General features: G+C 37.0%; 1 protein-coding gene across 3 annotated transcripts in view; it reads right to left on the reverse strand.

Moving 5' to 3' along the window:
- Positions 1-210: 210 nt before the first annotated feature.
- The window catches only part of CtBP (C-terminal Binding Protein), a 65,306-nt gene continuing 43,745 nt past the window's right edge, over positions 211-21,771 (reverse strand). For 2 of the 3 annotated variants that reach the window (XM_053763364.2, XM_053763362.2), the window contains 10 exons: positions 16,727-16,929; positions 11,342-11,469; positions 7,971-8,230; positions 7,265-7,396; positions 6,503-6,702; positions 4,709-4,808; positions 4,057-4,187; positions 3,772-3,927; positions 3,363-3,611; positions 211-3,034 (listed from right to left, as the gene is read on the reverse strand). In XM_053763364.2, the coding sequence (XP_053619339.1) occupies positions 2,972-3,034; positions 3,363-3,611; positions 3,772-3,927; positions 4,057-4,187; positions 4,709-4,808; positions 6,503-6,702; positions 7,265-7,396; positions 7,971-8,230; positions 11,342-11,424 (1,374 nt within the window). In that variant the 5' untranslated portion in view covers positions 11,425-11,469; positions 16,727-16,929 and the 3' untranslated portion in view covers positions 211-2,971. Of the gene's footprint in view, positions 3,035-3,362; positions 3,612-3,771; positions 3,928-4,056; positions 4,188-4,708; positions 4,809-6,502; positions 6,703-7,264; positions 7,397-7,970; positions 8,231-11,341; positions 11,470-14,017; positions 14,081-16,726; positions 16,930-21,771 lie in introns of all 3 variants that reach the window. The other variant, XM_053763363.2, reaches the window with a different exon arrangement.

The raw sequence follows: 21,771 nt of genomic DNA on the forward strand, positions 1-21,771 counted from the left end.
TAAGACGTATGTTGCGAGTAACGAACACCTGTCCCAATGTTTTTGATAAGTTGTTTTTAAGAGACTTTTTGTAGTTTTAACCATGAATGCTTGAAACATTGTCGACAAGAAATAATCAAGATTTTTCGACAGGAAGTAATTCATCTGACCTTGTTATAGTTTTTGTTCAAGATAAGCTAGGGAGTATTAATAACAAATAAAACACCAGAGTATTTAATCCGAAAACAATAGTTTTATTTAAGAACTTTTTTCTCATAAAATATACACATTGTTTTTGTCATTAAACTAAACTGTAAGTAAATACTAATTTTAAATACCAATTCTCGCGATTTTAAAACAGGTGGTTATTGGGTAACGCAACCGTTTAGTGTTCATGTACAAATTCGTCACTTAAACTCTATTTAGAAAAAATAATCAAATGAAAGCATGATTTTGTACATTCAAATAAAAAAAAACACGAGCTCCTGTTTTCTCGTTTAATTAAGTGTGATGATAGAATCTACAGTCCATTTGTTTGATGCTTAAAAATAAGTTCGTATGTATGCGTTCGGTCGCGACCAGGATGCCACAAATGCGAGCAAAATGCTAATTAGATCCTGCGACTGCGCCCGGTCGCTGCCGGCTGTGGCCGGGAATATTACATCTATTGGAAATCTCTTCTACCAACCCTTTCCATACTTCATGATGCCCACGCAGTTACAATCAATAACAAAACGTTTTATTTAACGTTTTTATTTTCATATTATTACCGGTTTCTAAGATAATTTCAAGACGAAACACTTGCTAACCATACTCTTATCCAGATCTTGTAATACTAATTTTGACACAAGCTTTGTACAATTTGAAGACACACAGCCGGCCCTGACCACCCCGTCCTCGCCTCACACACACACAACGGCCCGCGATTGCAACACGCATTTACACATAACAGTATTTATATTAGCTGTCCCAACTTACCAAATACAAACACAGAATCGACTATTCGTTCATCGTTTGCATTGAGACGCCCTACCTTCGTACCACAGACCAACTATCTAATAGACATTGCAATATGCGTGTCCGGATACCCAGCGAGATAAGCTTAAAACGCTTATGTGGCCGCAGCGAGTTTTATTCCGAACTGTTTGACACAATTCTGTGTTGAGCCGTGTACGCACTTTGGAATTATTATTGCATAGCAAACAGCCATACACGTAAAACTCATTGGAGCTAAAAGCTATATAAAATAGCTAAAGACATATAGTTGTGTAATTTAGGCGTAACTTTGTGTCATTCTGTGTATCGCCTTATTTGATTAGCCGACAGAAAATTTATCGAAAGTACGGACACGGCTACAAGTTGAATACACAAACGTCCCTCAACATTCACAGCGAGACGTCATCTATTTCTATCAATGTCTGCGAATCACACTGTATATTGTATACTTCGTAGTATAATCAGTCACATCACACGCTTAACGTTCCTCAATCATTATTCTTACTCGATATAATCTATCCTATTCCATTCACCGCTCATGTCCACTATATCACTGTTACACTTCCCCGTTGCACAAACGATAACCGACTTTGACGATAATTGAATACTGCAACGTTACTATTGCGCTATTTTATTCAAATAAATACACAACTCTGATAAAAATTTACGGAATTTAGCTCGAAATTTCGCTTCTGATAAATACAACGGTAGGTGATACCTACATTTTTAATATTATAGTTATTTGTTAATTTAACAAATAATAATTTCGTATTAAGCCCCGTAAATAGTAATCTCAAGTTAGGAGCGCGAAAAACTAAAGAATATAATATAATCTGAAGCCTTCGTTTGATAGTAGTAAGTACGCGCACTCAAATCTAGATACAATACGATAACGTATTTCTGAAGCTGGCTTTACAAAATTTATTCACACAACTCTAGATATACAAAATATCACGAGCTTACAAAATTTCACTTAATAAAAACTATGTTTAATTTATAATTAAGAACGCATACCCACTCGTCTATCACTTGTGGAATTATTTAACTAAATTACATATGTTCTTGTTTATTTTACACATTAAATATTTGTTCTCTATAAAAAATTGCTAAGCAGAGATGGTCGTCTAAAATGTAAAATAAACAATGCCAACAAACGCGTATGTCTGACGCTTTCATACAATTTTGGAAAGTACTACTATTTCACAGTCTATGTATTTCCAAAATGGCTTTCAATTGTGTAGTGTATCAAAGGCATCCATTTCCCAAATGCCATGTTTGGATATAGCGATTTGCGTGCAAGACTGTGTATGGAGCGAGTGGAATTCATTTTGTGGAAAAACAACATTAATACAAAATATTTATATCGTATAATAATTGTTGAGCACATCGTCTCGCTCCTACTTCATTAATCTTACAACTATGGATAAACTTAACTTTGAAATTTCAATCATATTTGCTTTATCCTACCATAAGACCCGAGTATGAGAGTGGAGGTATTAAAATGGCTGATAAATCAGAGTAATCTGTGAACTTGCACAGCATATGAATTTCTATTATTTACTTATTGTTATTGTGTAAGCTAAATGTAGCCTTCAGTTTAACGACCCTTAGCTTGTATCTACCCCGTAAGTATTACTAAACGGACCACATAGAGTAACACACCCGGTATATCGACTTGTGCGCACAGCTACAATGAAATGCGCACAGACTTACGTAAACAAGCGGGGCTTATTTCGTTTCTCGGACTGGGGCGGAGCTATAGCGAAACCGTTACCCCACCCGTCCGCCACAGCTCCGCGTCCCAATTTTTATTACAAAACGGCAATAAATCTCTGCTTACGCTTCGTGGATTACAATCGCTCGCAAATCCCTATATCCCGCCGATGGACGCGTCTCAATGCAACCGCGTGGCTCATTACTTAACATAGTTGGTGTGGAATAAAACTATTGTTTGTATGTCGCGCGGTCGGTACTGCAACGTAGCGGCCTCAGAGCTCTAGTGCACGTCCGAGCTCTCTTTGCTGAGCTGGTGGTTCGCCCCGTCTGACGTGTTCATTGGCTGCAACAAACAATATAATATGAGTCCAAGTCTAAATATATTTTTTCAAATAGATAATATTCATAGTTCTTTCAAATCGTCATAATTTAGCCTTACATTACGGTCTGTTTAAAATTAAGTTTACCGCATATTTTGTACTGTTTTGAAAGCGATTAAAATACAAGTTATATGTTACAAGGTTACAACTATGACGAGATAACAAACTCAAAAATCGTTACTTAATATCGTCAAGGAGCATATGTGTGCCAATGGTTTGACAAGTAAAACTGTCGAAGACCGTGCGAAAGATGAAAATTCTGACCATATTAAAGATAGTGTATATATATACCAGAGAGATGGGCGGCTGCTGCGGCGGCGGCTGCTGCAGCGGCACGGGCGGCGCCGGCGGCTCGTGCACGGCGGTGGTGGAGTGCGCAGCCTGGGCGCCGCCGCTGTAGTACCCGCCGTTGATGCCCTCCGCGTACGGCGCCGGCGCCGCCAGCCCGCCCGCCGGCAGCACGCCGCCCACGCCGCCCACGCTGCCCACACCCACCGCCGGTGCTGAGCCCACCGACGTCGCGCCCGGCAGGAAGTAGTCCTGGACATTGCACAACAGATTTCGTTACTCATACGATAAAAACTAAGTGTAGGTTCGCAATTTACATTTTACCAATCTTCTCGCGGCGAAAAGCGACTGACAAATGACAACCGAGTCGGACGTTGCGGTCTCGTCTCACGTGTGAGTAGTAGATACGCACCTTGTTGACGCAGTTGCGCAGACAGTCGGGGATGCGGCCCACGATGGCGCGCCGTATCTCGGAGGCGGCCATCTCCCGCAGCTCCTGCGCACTCGCGTCAGAGTAGAAGGCCGCGTGCGGCGTGCACAGTAAATTCGGCGCATCTTTCAGCGGACCCTGCAACGCACAGCATTAAAAGACAATTGTATTAATTATTACAAATATCGAATATAGAGAATATAGAGACATGCGATGAGATTAAATATCATCATCAAAATAAAAAGCAAGTAAGATAAAGTTTGAAACCTGGAACACGTTGAAGGGCTCGTTCTCGTGCACATCGAGCGCAGCGGCGCGGATGCGGCCCTGCTTGAGCGCGGCCGCCAGGCCCTCGTCGTCCACGAGGCCGCCGCGCGCCGTGTTCACCAGGAACGCGCCTATAACATCACACCATTACCATTACCATTACCATTACATGTCTCGTCTAGTTTTAGTATATTGCGTTATGTATATTTCTGCGATACCTGATCATATAAACATCACTGCATACAAACGTAATTTAAACAGATCCAAAGCGTCGTGTTAAATCAATAATGACAGCAATAAGTATTCTTTTTTAAAAAGAAGTATTTATTATAAATGCAGACTGCGGCAAAACATACAATTATTGTTTTAAATATGAACTACTGCTAATGTAAATTTTTGATGGACTTCGATGTCATTATTTATGTATAAGAAATTGTATTTTATTCTATTATTTTTATTATCATCGTACGCAAGTGTATCACTCGAAAAAAGTACGATTCACAACTCGTGTATATACAACCCTCGACTAACGTCTCGGTTCTCAACATACACCTTCGTTAGAATCTACGATTTTCCCGGTAAACAATATACTATTTCCTGTTGGCCACCATGGGCAAGATAAAAATAACCCAAAAATGCAAAATAGGCTCACCTGGACGCATCTGTTTGATAGTAAACTCGTTGATGAGGTGATGATTGTGTTCGTTTAGGCTGCAGTGCAATGATACACAATCGCTCTGGAATAGGAGGTCCTGAAACAATGCAATTTTCTTCGTAAGGAATTTAATAAAGAACATGATACAACTGTTGATTTATTTTTTTAACTAAAGGCCCGCCCCGGCATTACTCGGGTAAAACGAAACGAAAGATCCCAGGTTCAAAACCTAATCTTGCCACATGAGTTTGACCAATCAGACTCATGTCTAGTTTTAATAAACCACACACACATTGGTATATATACTGATTTACTACTATATACTAGTTCACTAGTGTCCATGCGTTTATGTCCACAATGCGATAGTCGTAAGTCCTGTCAGAAGCCTTTATGCTACTTGCATAAATATCTAACATAGGTGTTAGCAATAACACACTCGAAAAGAACTAATTTCCATTAAATACCCAGAAAAATTAAGCTGGATATAATACTGTATAATGTAACTGGAACTGGAACATTCCATAATCTCCGATCCGCACGTAACACAGAGCTTAGATCAATATTATCCCAAGACAAACTCTATGCAGACATTGACAAACTATTTATAATAAGTATTGATTGTTATATGTACAGTCAACCGCATATCTAGTTATCTTGCATGGAACTCTATTTTACAGTAATAGCGAAGAATTTAAGGCCGTGAAGGCTGGCAATGCTGGGTACACTCAAGTAAGAATAAATAACAGATATGTCGGATTTAATATTCCCAACTTATATTATAAATGGGAAAATGCATGTTTTTGGTTCTTAACTCTTTAAGGTTTATACGGTCTCTATGCAACTAATATTATTGAAATGTTGCGTACATGAGAAGGCCAAGAATTATAGGAGAAAATACACAGGTACCCCCGTGATTACGCGGGCTAAGCCTCCGGCATAACCCATTCATAAAGCCATTATAATACAATATGGATATAACATCGTATTCTTGCGTATAGTCTTTGTACATCTGTACGTGGCAAGACAAAATACATAGAACTATCTACTATGTTCCATGCTTACCGGCTGAGTCAATATTAGCTTTCAATAGACAATACAGTGACTGTTTATCATTTACGAAGATAATCAATTCCTGTAGACAATACAGGGCTTAGGGTATGGATGTGTCTGTTGTAAGTGCTTTACAAAACATTCATTAAGGATAAATGGTGTTAGTTATTGATCAAACCTAGTAATAATGGACTAAAATATTCATTTTTGATACTCTAACGAATAATAAATAATGGTAGGCAATGGCTGGAGGACCAGTAGAAATATTTCCTCCACAATTAGCAACTAGGTTGTGTTCTCCCCTGGCCAGTTTGGAGAGCACTGAACAGATTCTGGGTTTATGTTAGGTGATGCCAAGAGCACAGTTAGGTGGGATTTCTAGCTTAATAACTTGGAAAGGAGGAATCAAAAATCATTTGTCGTGTTTACGGCAACATTTTATACTGTTTCTACAAAAGCACTGAGTAGTAAAATAGTTTAACCGGACATGCAATTTCTTAATTGCATTATTCGCTACGTTAGATTTACTTCGGGCTTACTCACAGCGGATCATAAGCTCCGACGCTCAATAGCTAAGGAACCGGGAAAACGCTCAAAGGAGAGACAGATTCACATCTATTTAATCCATCATTTACTTCATTTCCATTCATATCGATAGCATAGTTTGTAGGTAAATTTTTGATGTCAATAAGTGATGTGTATTATCCTAAGTTGCATAAAGAAGATCTGCCTGTTATTTACCTGCAGCGTGTAGACCCTGGTGAGCCCGAGCGACTTCTCGATGCCGTCGGGCAGGTAGGGGTCGTAGAAGATGACGTTGAAGCCGAAGGCCTTGGCCCGCAGCGCCACGGCGGAGCCGATGCGGCCGAGCCCCACGATGCCGAGCGTGTCGCCGCGGATCCGCGCGCAGCCCGTCGCTGCCTCGCGCACCTGCTCTGGACCTGTAAAGGAACAAGTATTTTTATTACTTATCGTGCTAATGTTTGTCAACATACACCCTCGTTAGATTCCGTTTTTCTCGGTATACGATGTACTATTGGTTAATTTCTCAGTGGAAATTAAAAATTCATGAAAATATTCAGTGACGCATTGTAGGAATTCCAAGCCAAAAGTACCCTATGTAATACCATATCATATATAAATTTTTCACATTAATCTGATCTGAAATTTAACAGAATTCATCCAGCGGGATTTACGTGATGTAATAACAAACATCGACAAACATACAAATCCAAACTTTCTCATTTACAATATTACCGGCCGTCCTTACTAGCATTATAAATTATAATTCTACACGTCTATCATGTTCTACACTCAGGTGTCACTGATTTGTTACAGACTGAGTTCAAATATTTTTATTTCCCTTCGATCAATGAATATGTTGAGGATGGTAATGAATAAGCTACTTATCACTAGGATATGACCATACAAAGGTAATGAAACAACCATTTGAAACACACACACTAAAGGAAAGGAACAACTTAGTAACAAAAATAAAATTACCTGTGAATTTTTTCCCTTCCCGCACCATGTTGGCGAGCCAGTACGTCCGCCGGTACAAATTCAATATGAGACACATCGTCGTGTCCGCTACTTCTTCTACGCCGTAGCCGGGCACATTACATACAGCTATGCCTGGAAAACATAAAACGACACATTAGGCACTTAGTTCAATAAACAAAGATACAGCCATTTATCTTGCAATAACATTTCGGAGCGCTTTTACAAAAACAAAATTATTTTAGAAGGCGATCCATATTTTCGCCTAAAGGCATCTAACATAACTTTTACTGATTATTTACTGATTATTTATTACACTAAATACCACTTCATCGAGTGTCTGTCATCTATGCAGGGCATTGCAGGGCTTGCATGGAGACAGACGAAACTGCAAGGCTCCTTTTGGCAAATCATGGCGTTACCAAGAACGAAGATAATTATATGACATCTTGGTATCAGATATTCCTCATGAATAGAGTCCAATTTAAAAGTCAACTACTTTAAAAGTCAACTACTTGCTTAAAATATTAAATAAAAGCACATCCTCAACAACAAAAAAGTCTGAATCCAATCCCTTGCCAGCTTTTACATCAACATTGTCGATTTTGCGTTGCCTCTACAAAAGATCTGATTTATATGCGAGATTTCTATGAGAGAGTGAAGGGAGGGCCTAGCCCAGCTGAATAGTGAATAATCAGTGCGCCCTCACCTAATTCCCCGGCGGCTTTGACATCAATGTTGTCGACGCCGGAGCCTATGCGCACGATGATCCTGAGGGTCTTGAACTTCTCGAGGTCCTCCTTGGTGAGTATGATCGTGTGCCACATGAGCGCGCCCACCGCCTCGTTGAGCACCTTCTCGTGGATCTCCGAGGTGGACTGCGCGTCGCAGAACGCGACCGTCGCCACATCCTTTAGTATCGGCATCTCTACAGTGCAGTCGCGACCGTCTAGTAACGCCACTAAGGGCCTGAAAATAACAAAAAAATATTATGTTAGTAATTGAATATACAGTCTGCAGCACATCAATCTACCAAAACCCATTGAAAATTCGCCCATTTTACTGTGGCATAAAGATCCTTGCAGACTATATAGACGTACGGTCGAATGTACTTTGGAATCTCTTAATTGTGTCTTTTTGTAGAAAAAGATGTTATGTGAATGTTAAATAATGGTTTAGTCTACTTTTGTATAATAACTATATAAAATAATTCATAAACAACATAACATTTTAGAAAAGTTGAGAAAAGTTTTATGACGACTGATGTTAGTCAGAAAGCAACATAAGATCCAAAGAAATAAAAATCATGGAATATAATAGGACTTAGTCATCTTAAATGCATCAATGGTTTTTTTGTAACGGATCTAATAGTACCTATTCAGATAACATGATAAACGGGCATATAAATAATTCCATTTATTTACTACCAAAAAGAAAAGCCAGCGTTTATTCTTTGCTGGAAGGAGATGGGGTGAGAAGAAGAGGCCTACATTTAGCATTGGTAACTAGTTTACTCTAGCAATGTTAAATTATGTGTGCGAAAACTTCAAATAAAGAAACAATGATTGCACGGATCGTAATATTGATCACCGTCACCACTCTCCCACTCTCTAATTACGATCATCCTTCATTATAGCCATGATTGCATTACAATTGCACTACACGTGTAAGCGGTGCTCGATACAAATTGTTCCATTTAGCAAACGGGTCAGTATTCTACAATGTTATAATTGCGATGTAAAAAATAGTTAATACTATTTCAACAAAAGATTACATTTTTTTATGCTTTGAGTCCATCTAAAAACCCTGCGTTATTATCAAATACGAAATTTTGAATGGTCCCAATTATGTGCGGAAGTTTGCTCTCAATCACACAAAAAAAAAATTTAATAAGCGTGAGTCAACAGATCTATCTGGTATTATATATTCCGGATACTTATTTGGCGTATAATAATCCAATTTTCAATATTTAATTATCTCATTTTCGCAAGCACTTTGTTACCAAAAATAACGTCGTTTTTGAAGTCAATCCTTTATAGTGGTATGTACACATTACACATTTTTTTTTACCTGTCCTTTTTTACCCACCACAATGAGTAGTCGTTGAAAATAGGATCCGGTGTTTTCAGTGTCGGTGACCGGCGGTGTGCCAAGGCTGTGTGCATTGATAACCGGCCGCTGATTATGTAAATAAATAAAACGGACGCGCGTACGGCGCCTCGCAACAACTATACATTTAAAGTTATGCTCATTTGATTATAGTGTTGCTAGATACTTGTATGTAAGTTTAACAGTGATCAAATAAACATGTGTTTTTTCTAATAAGTCCCATATGTCAGCGATGAGTAAGTCGACAACTCAATTCTAATATTGACTTAGAAACTTGCTGAGCAACATAATTCCCCTATAAACAGCTTTTCAATTCGATGCATAAATAATAATATGTTGATTTCATTGATCGATCCCGTAATTTTCTGTTTCTTCTCGTCAGATTGTAATCTACCGCCATTTCTAGTCGTGACCAAGATCATATAATCATAAGTACCTGCGTTGCGTGAAATACAAGTATATTATAGCTAGCCAACTATATCTTATCACCAAGATCAGTCAAACAATACATTCTTTTAATATCGCCAACGCTGCGTGTTTCCGTTCCGTTATTGCAGTTGAGAGAGTGCAACTACAGATTTTATTTTCAACTATATATTATATCAACTAGGGATATTTTGAATGCTAAATATGGATATTATATTATTTGCACCGCGGCACAAACCGAAACTTCCGCATTTATTTGATTTATTGATTGCCAATTTCAAAATAAAATGTACCCTATGTAATATTCTAGGTTATATTCTACCCGTGTACCAAATTTCATTCCAATTGATTTAACGTGAAAGAGTAACAATACACACATATAGTAGGATGTTTCACAATCATTTTAAGACGCGGACTTTGCTGGATGTTATTTCGGAACTTAACAAATAAAACTAGTCCAGTCCAGAGTAATGTCCAATCAATTAACACAGTCAAATATCATCACCAGAATCGATATGAACTCATTACGAACGGACAATATCCCCAAATCAATGAACAAATTAAGTTTCAAGTCACTGTCGTCTGAGTTAACTAATCACTAAGTGGGGGACAACGGTTCGCCGCTCCCACCATCCGTATAATTAAAGCACGCCAGTGCGATTAAACTAATAATTTAAACTTTCGTCATAGCCGAGCGGAATTATTATTATTGCTAGGGAAAGTTTCGGCAGCGAAACGAGAAAGTAATTCCGAACGGGGAAGAAGTTTTTAGAAATTCGCAAACTTTCCCGGGGCAGACGAAAACAGATTTGGTGGCAAACATAGAGGGGCGCGGGACGGCGGAGTCAGCTTGAGGGGACAACCCCTTCGGGCAAGTTTTGATGGAAACCAAATAGTATTAGCCGGAAAGAAAGAATAAGTGGTGATGGCTGAATGGACGTCTCTCTTTGTTACGCCGCTTTGTCCGGGATCGATAAGAAAGATGGTGTTCAGGGTAACACCTTTTTACGTTCTGCAATTGATTGTGGACTCAATGGCGGATTGAATTTGGACAAATTTGACGTAAAGAACTATGGGTCCTATATATACACACTATCGCCGAACAAACAGATGTCGGCGACGGAATGGCGAATATGTCACATGAAACATACATTGCGTAATTAGCATGAACTTTTTATTGCAATGAAATGTACGCCAAACAAAGTTTGCCGATAGTATATAGCCACCATTGCATTGCATTCCTGTGAGAAAATAAGTTTCAACCAGCGATGTGGGTGAGGAGATCAATTAAAAACAGTTAGAGACTATTAGGATCGTATCAAAAGAAGATCCATAATATCTAATATTCCAATCCTAGACGGAAACAGGAAACAGGTGTATAATATACATAATAGACATAAGTCGCATCTGCAACGTGAAATAATGTGTAGAAAATTATTTTGATTAGAAGGTATTTTGTTATAACGTGCTTACAAGTTATAGGACGTTTTAATTATCTGTATAATAAAAACAAATGAAATAGTAATTGTGATGATGCAAGCTCACCTTGATTGCAGGGGTCCATTTGCAATGGGACCCCGCATGCTATCCATACGCGCTCTCTTTGGCAGCATCTTGCGTTTGTCCATTTAAAGCGGCAGAGCCGCTTTAGTCACCGCTCCGCAGCGCGTCACCTGCAACAACAAGGAACACTATGAGCACACACATGCTTAAATAAAACGGTCAAGTGCGAACTGGACTAGCGCACCGAAAGTACCGTGCAAATTTGTATGGGGCTGAACTTAGCACACAATGGGCAGCAACCTCGCTCATCTTCCTAATTTACATAGACATCGTGTAATTAGCTAGTGCCATAGGCACTTCGATTACGTTGATGTCCCATTACAATGCATTATCCTAATCGTGCTCTCAGGATCGGCCGACAAGGAGAACTCTACAACGGTTATGACACAGGCAAGACTTTTTGATTGTCACGTGACTTATCCTAATTTCAAGGGCGTCCTAGGGCGGATTATTTTCTATTACTTTCTACATGTATGATTGTATGAAAAACAAACAAATTCAACCAAATGAGCGAGAAGTTTTAAATCGTTAAATGCAGCTCTAAATGATTCCAATAGAAACTACAATTAGTAGACATTAAGAGGAAAATTTGTTTAGTGCCACAAAATTCCCAATATTTCGGTCGCATAAAATGTTACGTGCTCTGTAATGTAGAAAATAATCAGAATTAACGCCTAGAATTATTAGTGTTGGGGTGGCTGAGAGGTTAAACAAGATTAGTTCAGTCAATGCAGTAGGTATTCTTATGAGAAATTACTGTATAATAATTAAGTACTACAGTGAAATAATTTTACGTGGCCTTTGACTTAACAAAGGATAAATAAATTAGTAATACAATCTAAATGGAAACTGTGAAAATGAAAGAAAATTTTCAAAATGTGCCGTTATTAAAAATTAAAATTAATGGAATCTTTAGGGCACAGTTTCGGGTGGCTCATTCATAATTCATCGTTCTCATTATTATACATGGACAAAAAGTCGAAGTATTTAATTAAACTGACGCAGGAGTGCGAATTACGTGCGTATCCAAGATAATTAACGAACAGATCCTTTGGATTGGAAGCCCCGGGAATCTACGCCATTTGTATTCATGATAAGTCTCAAGGATACGAGCTCAAACTTATTGTGAGTTGATGAATGAATCGCATTTTGCATCAAACTCAAAAAGTATTTATATTGGTATTAAAACAAGAACGAAAGACCGAAAGAAGTATTGTCCATTTTGCATCTAATTTGCATAGGTTGATCTGCTGTTGACTGTACCCTTAAGACAGGAATAAGTTTTGTTTAAAAGACATTTGCTGATACACACATCTATCTACAATCTACAAGCATGTAAGTTTAAACTCCAGACTACGAAAGCTAACAATAAGCTCAAATGCAATGGTAACCACATTTCACAACGAGTACAGCGAAGTGTGCTATACTACTGCTGTGCCATCGATAGTACATTTGTTTATAACTTTTTATTGCATAAAATAAAACACAAAGTAATGAACAAAAAAAGAGGCGAGTTTTTCTCTTGTATGAACTAAAGACTAGATCCGAAAGTCCACTGCAAATGAAGCTTAGTTTAAACTAGCTAGCAAGGCTGAGCCAGTTAGTTTAATTATCGTGGTTTAACGTACACAATCGACGGCACGTCAAGTCACCTAACATGGATCTCACGTTCTTTGCGTAGCTTGTTGCTGTCGACTTTATATGTATAACAATAATCAATTCTACAAAAAAAATATCATTCTACAAAATATTATTCAATAGACCCACTTTTCGTAATATACAGAGTGACTTTTTATACATTGGCAATATTTTGTCAACGCTCATATGCTCAGTCCATGATTCTGAAAAACTTTTAGTAAAAAAATGAATCATAGAACAGCTGAATCTTTTTACAAAATTAAATATCTAAGTTGTGGAAAATATGTAAATAGGTATGGTTCAGCTGATTTTTTTTTCGCGTTGTTTCCATACGAAAAGTTGTTCAGTACCATCGACTGAGCATGTAGATAAAATAATGCCAATCTATAAGAAACCACCCTGTATTTTATAGTGACCACATTAAAAAACTACATAAAAATACTTCATTTTGATTCTCCATTATATTAATTACTAGATGTTACCCGGGGCTTTGCTCCCGTGGGAATTTTGAGATCTTGGATAATGTACCTTTCTAATGGTGAAAGAATTTTTGAAATCGGTTCGGTAGTTTCGGAGATTACCCGCCTCAAACATACAAACTCACAAACGCTTACCTCTATAATAATAGTATAGATGGAGTATACAATCAGTCATATGATTTTATAAATAAATGTATAATAATATTTTATAATAGATGTTCTTTTATTGTCGTCAGAGATATCTTGTTGCAATCAACGGATGACCGCATGTGCAGTTTACTGCACGAACATGAATTTCACGGACCTTAACGTTTTACCATTAAGGAGTTCCCACGTTGGGAGTTAATCTTAGGTGCACCATCACGTCATGCTTATCATAATAATGCATCGTCATAGAAACTGAAGCTACGTCTAAAATTTCAACTCAGTGGGCCAAGAAGAAGTAAGTAATTTAACTTTTGTACAAGATTTCAGAGAACATCTAGAACAGTCGAAACTAAATAAAAACCTTGATGCATGGAAACAGCAATTTTCTACTCACAATTGCAATGTCATTAGCGAGGTGGTCAGCACTCGGCCGCCGGGGCGCTCGCGCATATTTTACCTAGGGCAGAAATATTATTTCTTTATTTTTTATCTCATGTTATTTATTACTTGCCATTCATTGATTAAATTATTGAAGCCTAACTATAACTACTTTTGAACCATATGTACACGTTACTCCTTTTTAACTTTGTGTATAATCCAATGCATCTAAATTCATCCTATCGTGTTCTAGTTGGGCATAGCAATGAGAGAGAGGTCCATTTACGTTATTCGTGAAAAAAATTTACAACGTACTTACGTAACTTAAAACCGAACAAAATCCAAGTAAGATGGGAATTATGCGATTCGATTCATGTGACTAATGTTAGTTAAAGTAATAAGCCAAATGAGCTAGTTGCTAGGCGGTAAATTATTTACTATACTTTATTACTACTATATTATTTACTATAATATAGTAGTAATAAAGTATAGTAAATAATATATATTACTTTTTATACCCAAATTACCACGAAAGCGGTGTCGAGCTAGTTTATTATAAAAACAAATTAAGTGACTCATAGTTAAACAGGTGGACAAAACCACATATAATAATAGTAATTTCTTTGTATAATTCATTAGGCGGAAGTGGTAGGACCCAAAAGGCTTGATGGATTAAATGATTCATTACATCGATTGCTTTTATAAGGGGGCTGACTTCAAAATGATGTGTCACTGTTTTTTTTTGTTTCATAGGGATAAATGTATATTTGATTGGATTACTATTGACAATCCGATGTAATACATAGATATACAGTACATTACTTTGAAAATGGAACCCTTTTGAAAAGCTAAGCATTTCACAGAACCCTAAATTAAAATTTGTTTCATGTACATTACTGATGTAACAGGACTTTCAATACATTTCATATTTTACATAAATATTACTTTACAATTATAATTATATATATTATAATGACGAAATGATAAAAATCTTAATTAAAAGTACTTATTAAAAAAGTACCTAAGTACATTAAAACTCACTAAGAAGCGTTTTACAAGGAGGTCTGTCTAACTGAAAAGCCAAATCAGTTGGTTGACAGACTTTAATAAAATCTGTTACCAGTGTCAGCAATAACATACTCGATAAAGAAAGAGAATGCGCAGTTTCTTTGAATTTCTTCAGCCACTGAAGACAATTCTACATTTTGTCAAATCTGGTTAGATTTGACAAAATATAGAAATGTCTTATTTTACATCTACTCGAAACATGCAAACATTTTTTTTTTGTAAATAATATCGAGTCTGCATACAAGTTATTTACAAAAAAAATTGACGCAAGTTTTCATTGTCGTCAGGATCATGTTGAATTCTATGCGTAACAACAAAATCATGCCCGTGTAGATGAATTTACGATTAGGTCATGCTTTTCATAATGACCATTGTCATGGGAAACTAAAGCAACGTAAAAAAATTAACTATGTAGGACAATCTGAAGTGGGTTAAGTTTAACATTCAAGATTTGACCCACTAACAAGACAAGTTATCGGGGAACTAAGTGAAATGGTCCCAGAGTGAGAGGAACTATCATCTGTCTGGTTCTTGCGCTAGCGTCCAACCAGTAAATAATAATAAACAGGACAAGTTGAATAAAAGTAAAAAATATATATCAAAAACAGGTAGCTGCGATCGGTCACATTCTAACACATTCGGTCAGCGCGACCCACTACAGAAAACAATCAGCTCGTTAGATACCATTTGCGAAATTGCCCGGCCTCCTCTGTCTGTCTGTTTATAGAACAGTCAATTTAAAGACGGGGCTCGCCAAAATAATACAGGTTTATATTTCTTATCTAAACGATGGATCGATGTATGAAAATATATTGTTAGAAACGGTAAATTAATTCAAAATGAAAATAGCCTTATCGTAGTATAACCAACTATCGAGTTAGGAAGAAAGCTCCTAGGTCTAGTCTAATCACCATGTAGACATTTCGTAAGTTCGCGATCATTCAAGTTCTGATATAACATGTCCGATCGAACTACAGGAAATGTAATATACTAAGTCGTCTCATAAAGTTAGACTCAGAATGGATAACTCTTTTGAGAAAACATTTAGAGGGTTCTTGGGTGATTTTCTAGTAAAACATGGTTTCAAGAAAGTCCACCCATGAAAACAATTTAAAACGTCTACGTCTTGGAAGTGTTCTTTGAACGCCAAATTTTCTTGTCCTCGGCGTCTGGCTTTAGTTAATCTAGTAGATTTGGTCATAAATATACGACCCTGGCAAAATGAACTCGAAAATGTTTGTCGAACAAATCAGGTGTCAAGAAATTTAAAGAAAAGATGTTGGCGGTTAAAAGTTTCAATTAGGGAAAAGCCTAAGATTTCTCCCAGTATTTTCCCGATTTTTCTTATCTTATAAAACTAAATGATTCAGTAATTTTACGCTATTATTCTGACATAATATTATAATAACGGCGACCGTGACTTCGTCCTCGTTTTTTCATATTACAGGAAACCTATAATGAACTTCTGAAGGTCTAGCCTGTGTCATCTTTAGTTACAAAATGTTCTTATCTAATTCTACATTTAGGTGTAAAAATATAGATTAAACCCAACTAACCCATTTTATACTACGCGTCACCGCTTGCATATATCAACAAACAACCGCGTATCAGGTCGTTTAAAATTTAAAAATAAAACAAAGGTCTGGGGCACACTCACCAACGCTGCACTAGTGACGTAGTCAGGCGATCACCGCTCCATCGGCGGACCGGCATTGAGTTGACGGCCGCGTCGGCGCCACGTCGGACGCAACGCGCGCACAACACTGACACTGTCACTGATCACACACTGAACACTAATGAGCGGCGATGCCGTCCACAATCACTACTCCACAACACGGCACAACACTATTTTGAAGTCACCTGAAACAAGAAAGAGATTTGGTTAATAAATTACATTATTTAAAAAAATATGTTAAATTGGACTGGGATGGAATGAAATCTGGAATAGGAGATCCCGAAATTTACACAGGAGTAGAGCTTTGAGGCACAGCTAGTTAGATCTAATCTAATCACAGAGTGGGCAATCAAACGTGCAATCCCTTGCTTCTAATTATGCTCTATAATAATAGTTTAGATTTACAAATAAATATTGATAAGAAAGATAACATTTGTTATGTGTTAGATAAATAGACAAGAAATCATAAATGTTCTAGACACAGTAGCAAGATTATAAGAAACACGACTTGTCAATATTTATCAGTTAGTTACTTACTCAAGTGATAGTGACAAATGTGTAAGAATATGGAGCAAGATAATTTTGCTATCAAACCCCAGTGTCTACTCGTATGTAACATGTTTATTTATTTTTATTTTGTCTCTCTGAAACTTTAAATTTTATCGCAATACAACCTGCATAGTGTTGAATTTTTTTAGGTAACTTATTTAAAAGATATGAAGGTAAATGTACTTGGTATCTCTCTAGTTGCGACGCAGTTTAGTGTCCGGGTGAACTCTCTAGGTCATGAGAAAGTAATCTTAATATCTTTATCTTCGCATTTAATAAAGTTGGTTAGTATTGGCTATATACAATCGAATAAGGTATCACGTGGCTTACGAAGTTCTAGTGAAAAACAGTATATAAAAAAAGTATAGGTAAAAACCACTGCATTACTTTGCCATGTCGTTGCGATGTTTCTTTTCACGCAATGATGTCGACAAGAGCTCTTAATTTTTTTACTAGATATGTCCCCCTGTTATGTAAAACCTCCCGTAACTGGCTCTAGCTATAAGAAGGATTAAAATTTGATATAAAGGAATAATTTGCAACCGATTGCTGCAAACAAGATATCTAATCGAAGGAAACTGACTAGGTACATTAAAACCACTAAAAAGAAACATTTATTACCTAGTATTTACTACCTTTAGGCAGACATTGTATCAATTTCCCTATCTAAAATCGCAGTTATTTACATAGTATGCACTCCAAAGCGTTAATAAACAGTACGTAAGCGGCGCATGGTATCGGCGTAATACTTTACGGTCCATAAAGTGCGGGGTGGCAACATTGTCGTTTACTGCCGACATCACCTGCTTTGTTTCCCTAATACACAAACTTGTGTCCAACGCGGCGGCAAGACAGTTGACCGCATGTCTAGTACCTTTATGCCGCGGTGATAGAGGAAAATTTGACCTTATTATTTTAAGTATATTGATGTGCTGTTAACTGTGCACACAAACGCAGAGGATTTTAGTGGATTTCGAGCGGAAATTCTAGATATTTTGTAAGCAATGTTTTCTGCTTGGATTAATGGAATACAGAAGACACAGTAATTCTAATTCTTAAAACGGACATCACATTTCTGCTAATCTCGAACCGAAAGTTCGCAAACCCTTTATTTTAGGACAATAACAAGATTAAAATAAACTTTCTTTCGGATAAAAACGTATTAGCAATAAACAAAACCGCGCTAGACGGTCGTGCATCTTTGCAAAACTGTGCGGAATAAAACATTTTATGCTAATGGTACTCGTCGTATCGTAGTACGTTCGGAACGGATCTCCAGATGCATACGGAACGTGTACGATCATGGAATTCTTAAAGTGATGCCAATATTTGAGAGTACCGAATTCTTATTAGGTCGTTAAGTAATACAGAAAAAGCTGAATTTACATTATGAATTATTATGTTTAAAATGTCACAATACAAATAGAAATAATAAAATAAATGATAATAATAAAGCTAATGTTTATATTATATATACACCCAAGCTAATAAATGTTATATAAAGCTTTTCCGATTGGCTATAATTGCCGATTTCCGACTGGATCGAATCTGATGATGCTACTCTAATATAATTGACCAGTAGTGGTGCCGAAATGCCGAATTATAATAATAAGATACTACAAAATATAATGTGAAAAACTTGTCTAATGTTTTTAATAAAGGTTTTGAGTAATTTTGCCAACAGCAGAATTGATAAGTTCATGACACTGTAAAGGGTTCAAGTATCGTGGTGCAAGCATTCGAGGTGAGTGGTAATTTCGATAAAAAAGCGCTGGCAACACTGGAACAATGCGGCAGCGGCCACAGCCTGGAACTCGGGGAGAAACTTTTAATTGAAAGGACCATTGATCGCATCCGTACTGGGAGCGAGGGTTGCCAGCTGTAAGTTGATCCTGCTTTCTTTGCGTGTCGATTTAATGATTTAAAACTTTGAAAGCGTGATCCGAATCACCAACCACTAACAAGCGGTAACTTAGTTGTCGTAACTCGTAACCGTTTACTTAGAATGTTTCTGATCCTGTAGAAAGAACTAAGCAAGAAATAAAGAAATATTCTGATTGCATTTGTTACAAGATTGCCATTTAAGTATGATTATACCAGTTTACACACCTAAGCAAAAAATAATAATTCACGTCTTGCCAGCCCTGACCATGAAGTCATGTATCGAACACGCAATCATTAGACACGACATAATGCGATTTAACGGATGGTTGTTAATGTAACTGTAAGGGCATTTGGTGCAATTAAAAGATAAGTGGCTCCTCCCTTCGAGATATCATCGACCGATTTGAAACAAAAAATAAATGAAACGAATAAATAAACAAAAAATTGCTTAGGTACTGAATGTGTCATCGATCGGAAGATAACATTCAAGTACTTTCGTGTTGTTATTCCGACAGAGGAAGCTAATAAAATGCTCAAATAAATTGAAAACGCTCATATTTCAATAGCTTTCTATTCATTCTCTAATTCGTCGATTTCATTCAACAATGTTTGGCCCAGTTATTCAACTTGTATTTCTTCGTATTTACTTTTAAAAACAACGAGTATTTTTTGGTCATGTTGATGGAATTCATAAAGGAAAAGTAATTCAATTAACATTTCTATATATCTACGCCATACCAAGTGGTCAATTCGGACAATACACGCCATTTCAAGGCTTCGCTCATCTGCCCATCGCAAATATACGAATGCCTTTGCCATGTCACTCTCCCCCTTCTGGATAATTGGAGACGCTTTATACTAGGGGCTCGCCCCTCGTTAAAGCCGTAATAAAAAAGTAGTCTATGTGCCTATGCCCTGAAAGATTCGTGTACATCTCTACAAAATTTCATCAAAATCGGCCCAGTCGTTTTTGAGTTTATTCATTACAAACAAATATACAAATCATTATATTAGTATGGATTATAACAATTCCACACAATTTTTGCATACTTGCAAACTGAATCTGCAGTAAAATTGTTATCAGCTCCTTGTGAATGACTAGATTCAAATCTCCTAGCTCAAAATGCCAATTATGATTGTCCCTTTGATAATTCAGTTTGAAGCAACATATATCTTTCAGTCTATCTCCACAAATGGCTTTTAGGTACGCACTAACGATAATTTTATCTTACTAGTTTTAAAGGCCTGGTAAAAGCTCTATATCGGGTTAATCAAAGATTCGACGTTCACTTTATTGGCCAACAACCGCTCAGATTGTCATATAAGATTTAAACTATCTTGGGTTTTAGCTTGAGCTTGCATTGTATTCAACATGAAACAATATCTCCAAACTCTTACGATCATTTCATTGGTTCAAATTTATTATTCCCAAACAGACCGGCACAAACACGTAAAGTATCTTTGATATGAAAATCATTGATGCACTCGACTTTTTGAGAATAATATGGGAATATATTAGACATACATCCAACTTTATTTAATGTCAGGTGATTAGACAATTATAATTGATTAACGGCGCAAGTCTTTACAAGACCTAATCCTAAGTCATGTAAAGAAATTGTTTTTCCTTATGTCTGAGTAATTCGACACTAAACTCGTAGCCAATTAACAATTCTGGGTACAATCTATTGTTTCCAATAAAAGGATGACCAAGGCAATTGTAGTTATACAACACCGCAGTTGCTGGAGGTAATCAGACGACCATTTCCAATCCAATCTACTGGAATGATCCCTAGAGCCCTTGGCTAGATATATGTGGATTGGTTAAATTCTACTGATAGTCGTAACTAGTATATTGTTCCCAGAACGTGCTTTCTTGGAAGTGTCGATGCAACTGGTTCACTAAAAATAAGTCAACCCGATCTATAATATCTATATATTAGTTATCTATATACCTATATAATAATTGAAATAACATAATTGTAACTTCATAGTTTTTATTTTCTTCAATCAAATGTTTATGTTTTGCAAAGAAAAAAGACAACCATGAGGAGAATGTAACACTTTTGGGTTCTGTTAAAACAAAAACTTAAAAATAAAACTGATGCATATTTGGAAAAGCTAAGCACATTACCGATCACACAGTCACCAGGACAGGCGTATGTATCGCAGTGGGCTTATTGTGGCTGAGATGATGATGTTAAGGGTATCGATATTGTGGATTCTTAAGCTTTGAAATCCACGTTAATGTCAAAAATTGTTGGACTTGGAGGAAATACATCACTGCCAAAAAAAAATTATTCGGTGTTGCACGTTGAATATTGCCTGACCTACCAACTTCTCTTATCATTAACAATATCACAAATACAGCTCCAATTTTAGCAAAAGACCGCAACTTAGCTCCGCCTCGTACATTTTGCGGTCAAGTGGCTCGTTCGAAAGGCAATTTGAACAAGGGCGATTGTCTTTCTTGGACAACCGATCCTTCTATACTATTGATTGCTTTTGTAATCCGGGCCTCGGTAACACAACTATCTCTACGTTCACTAATTGCCGGATACCGATGTTATATTGGTCTTGTTTGTTATAATTCC

The sequence above is a fragment of the Plodia interpunctella genome, chromosome 24, assembly GCF_027563975.2.
Source record: "Plodia interpunctella isolate USDA-ARS_2022_Savannah chromosome 24, ilPloInte3.2, whole genome shotgun sequence".
Classification (NCBI taxonomy): Eukaryota; Metazoa; Arthropoda; class Insecta; order Lepidoptera; family Pyralidae; genus Plodia; species Plodia interpunctella.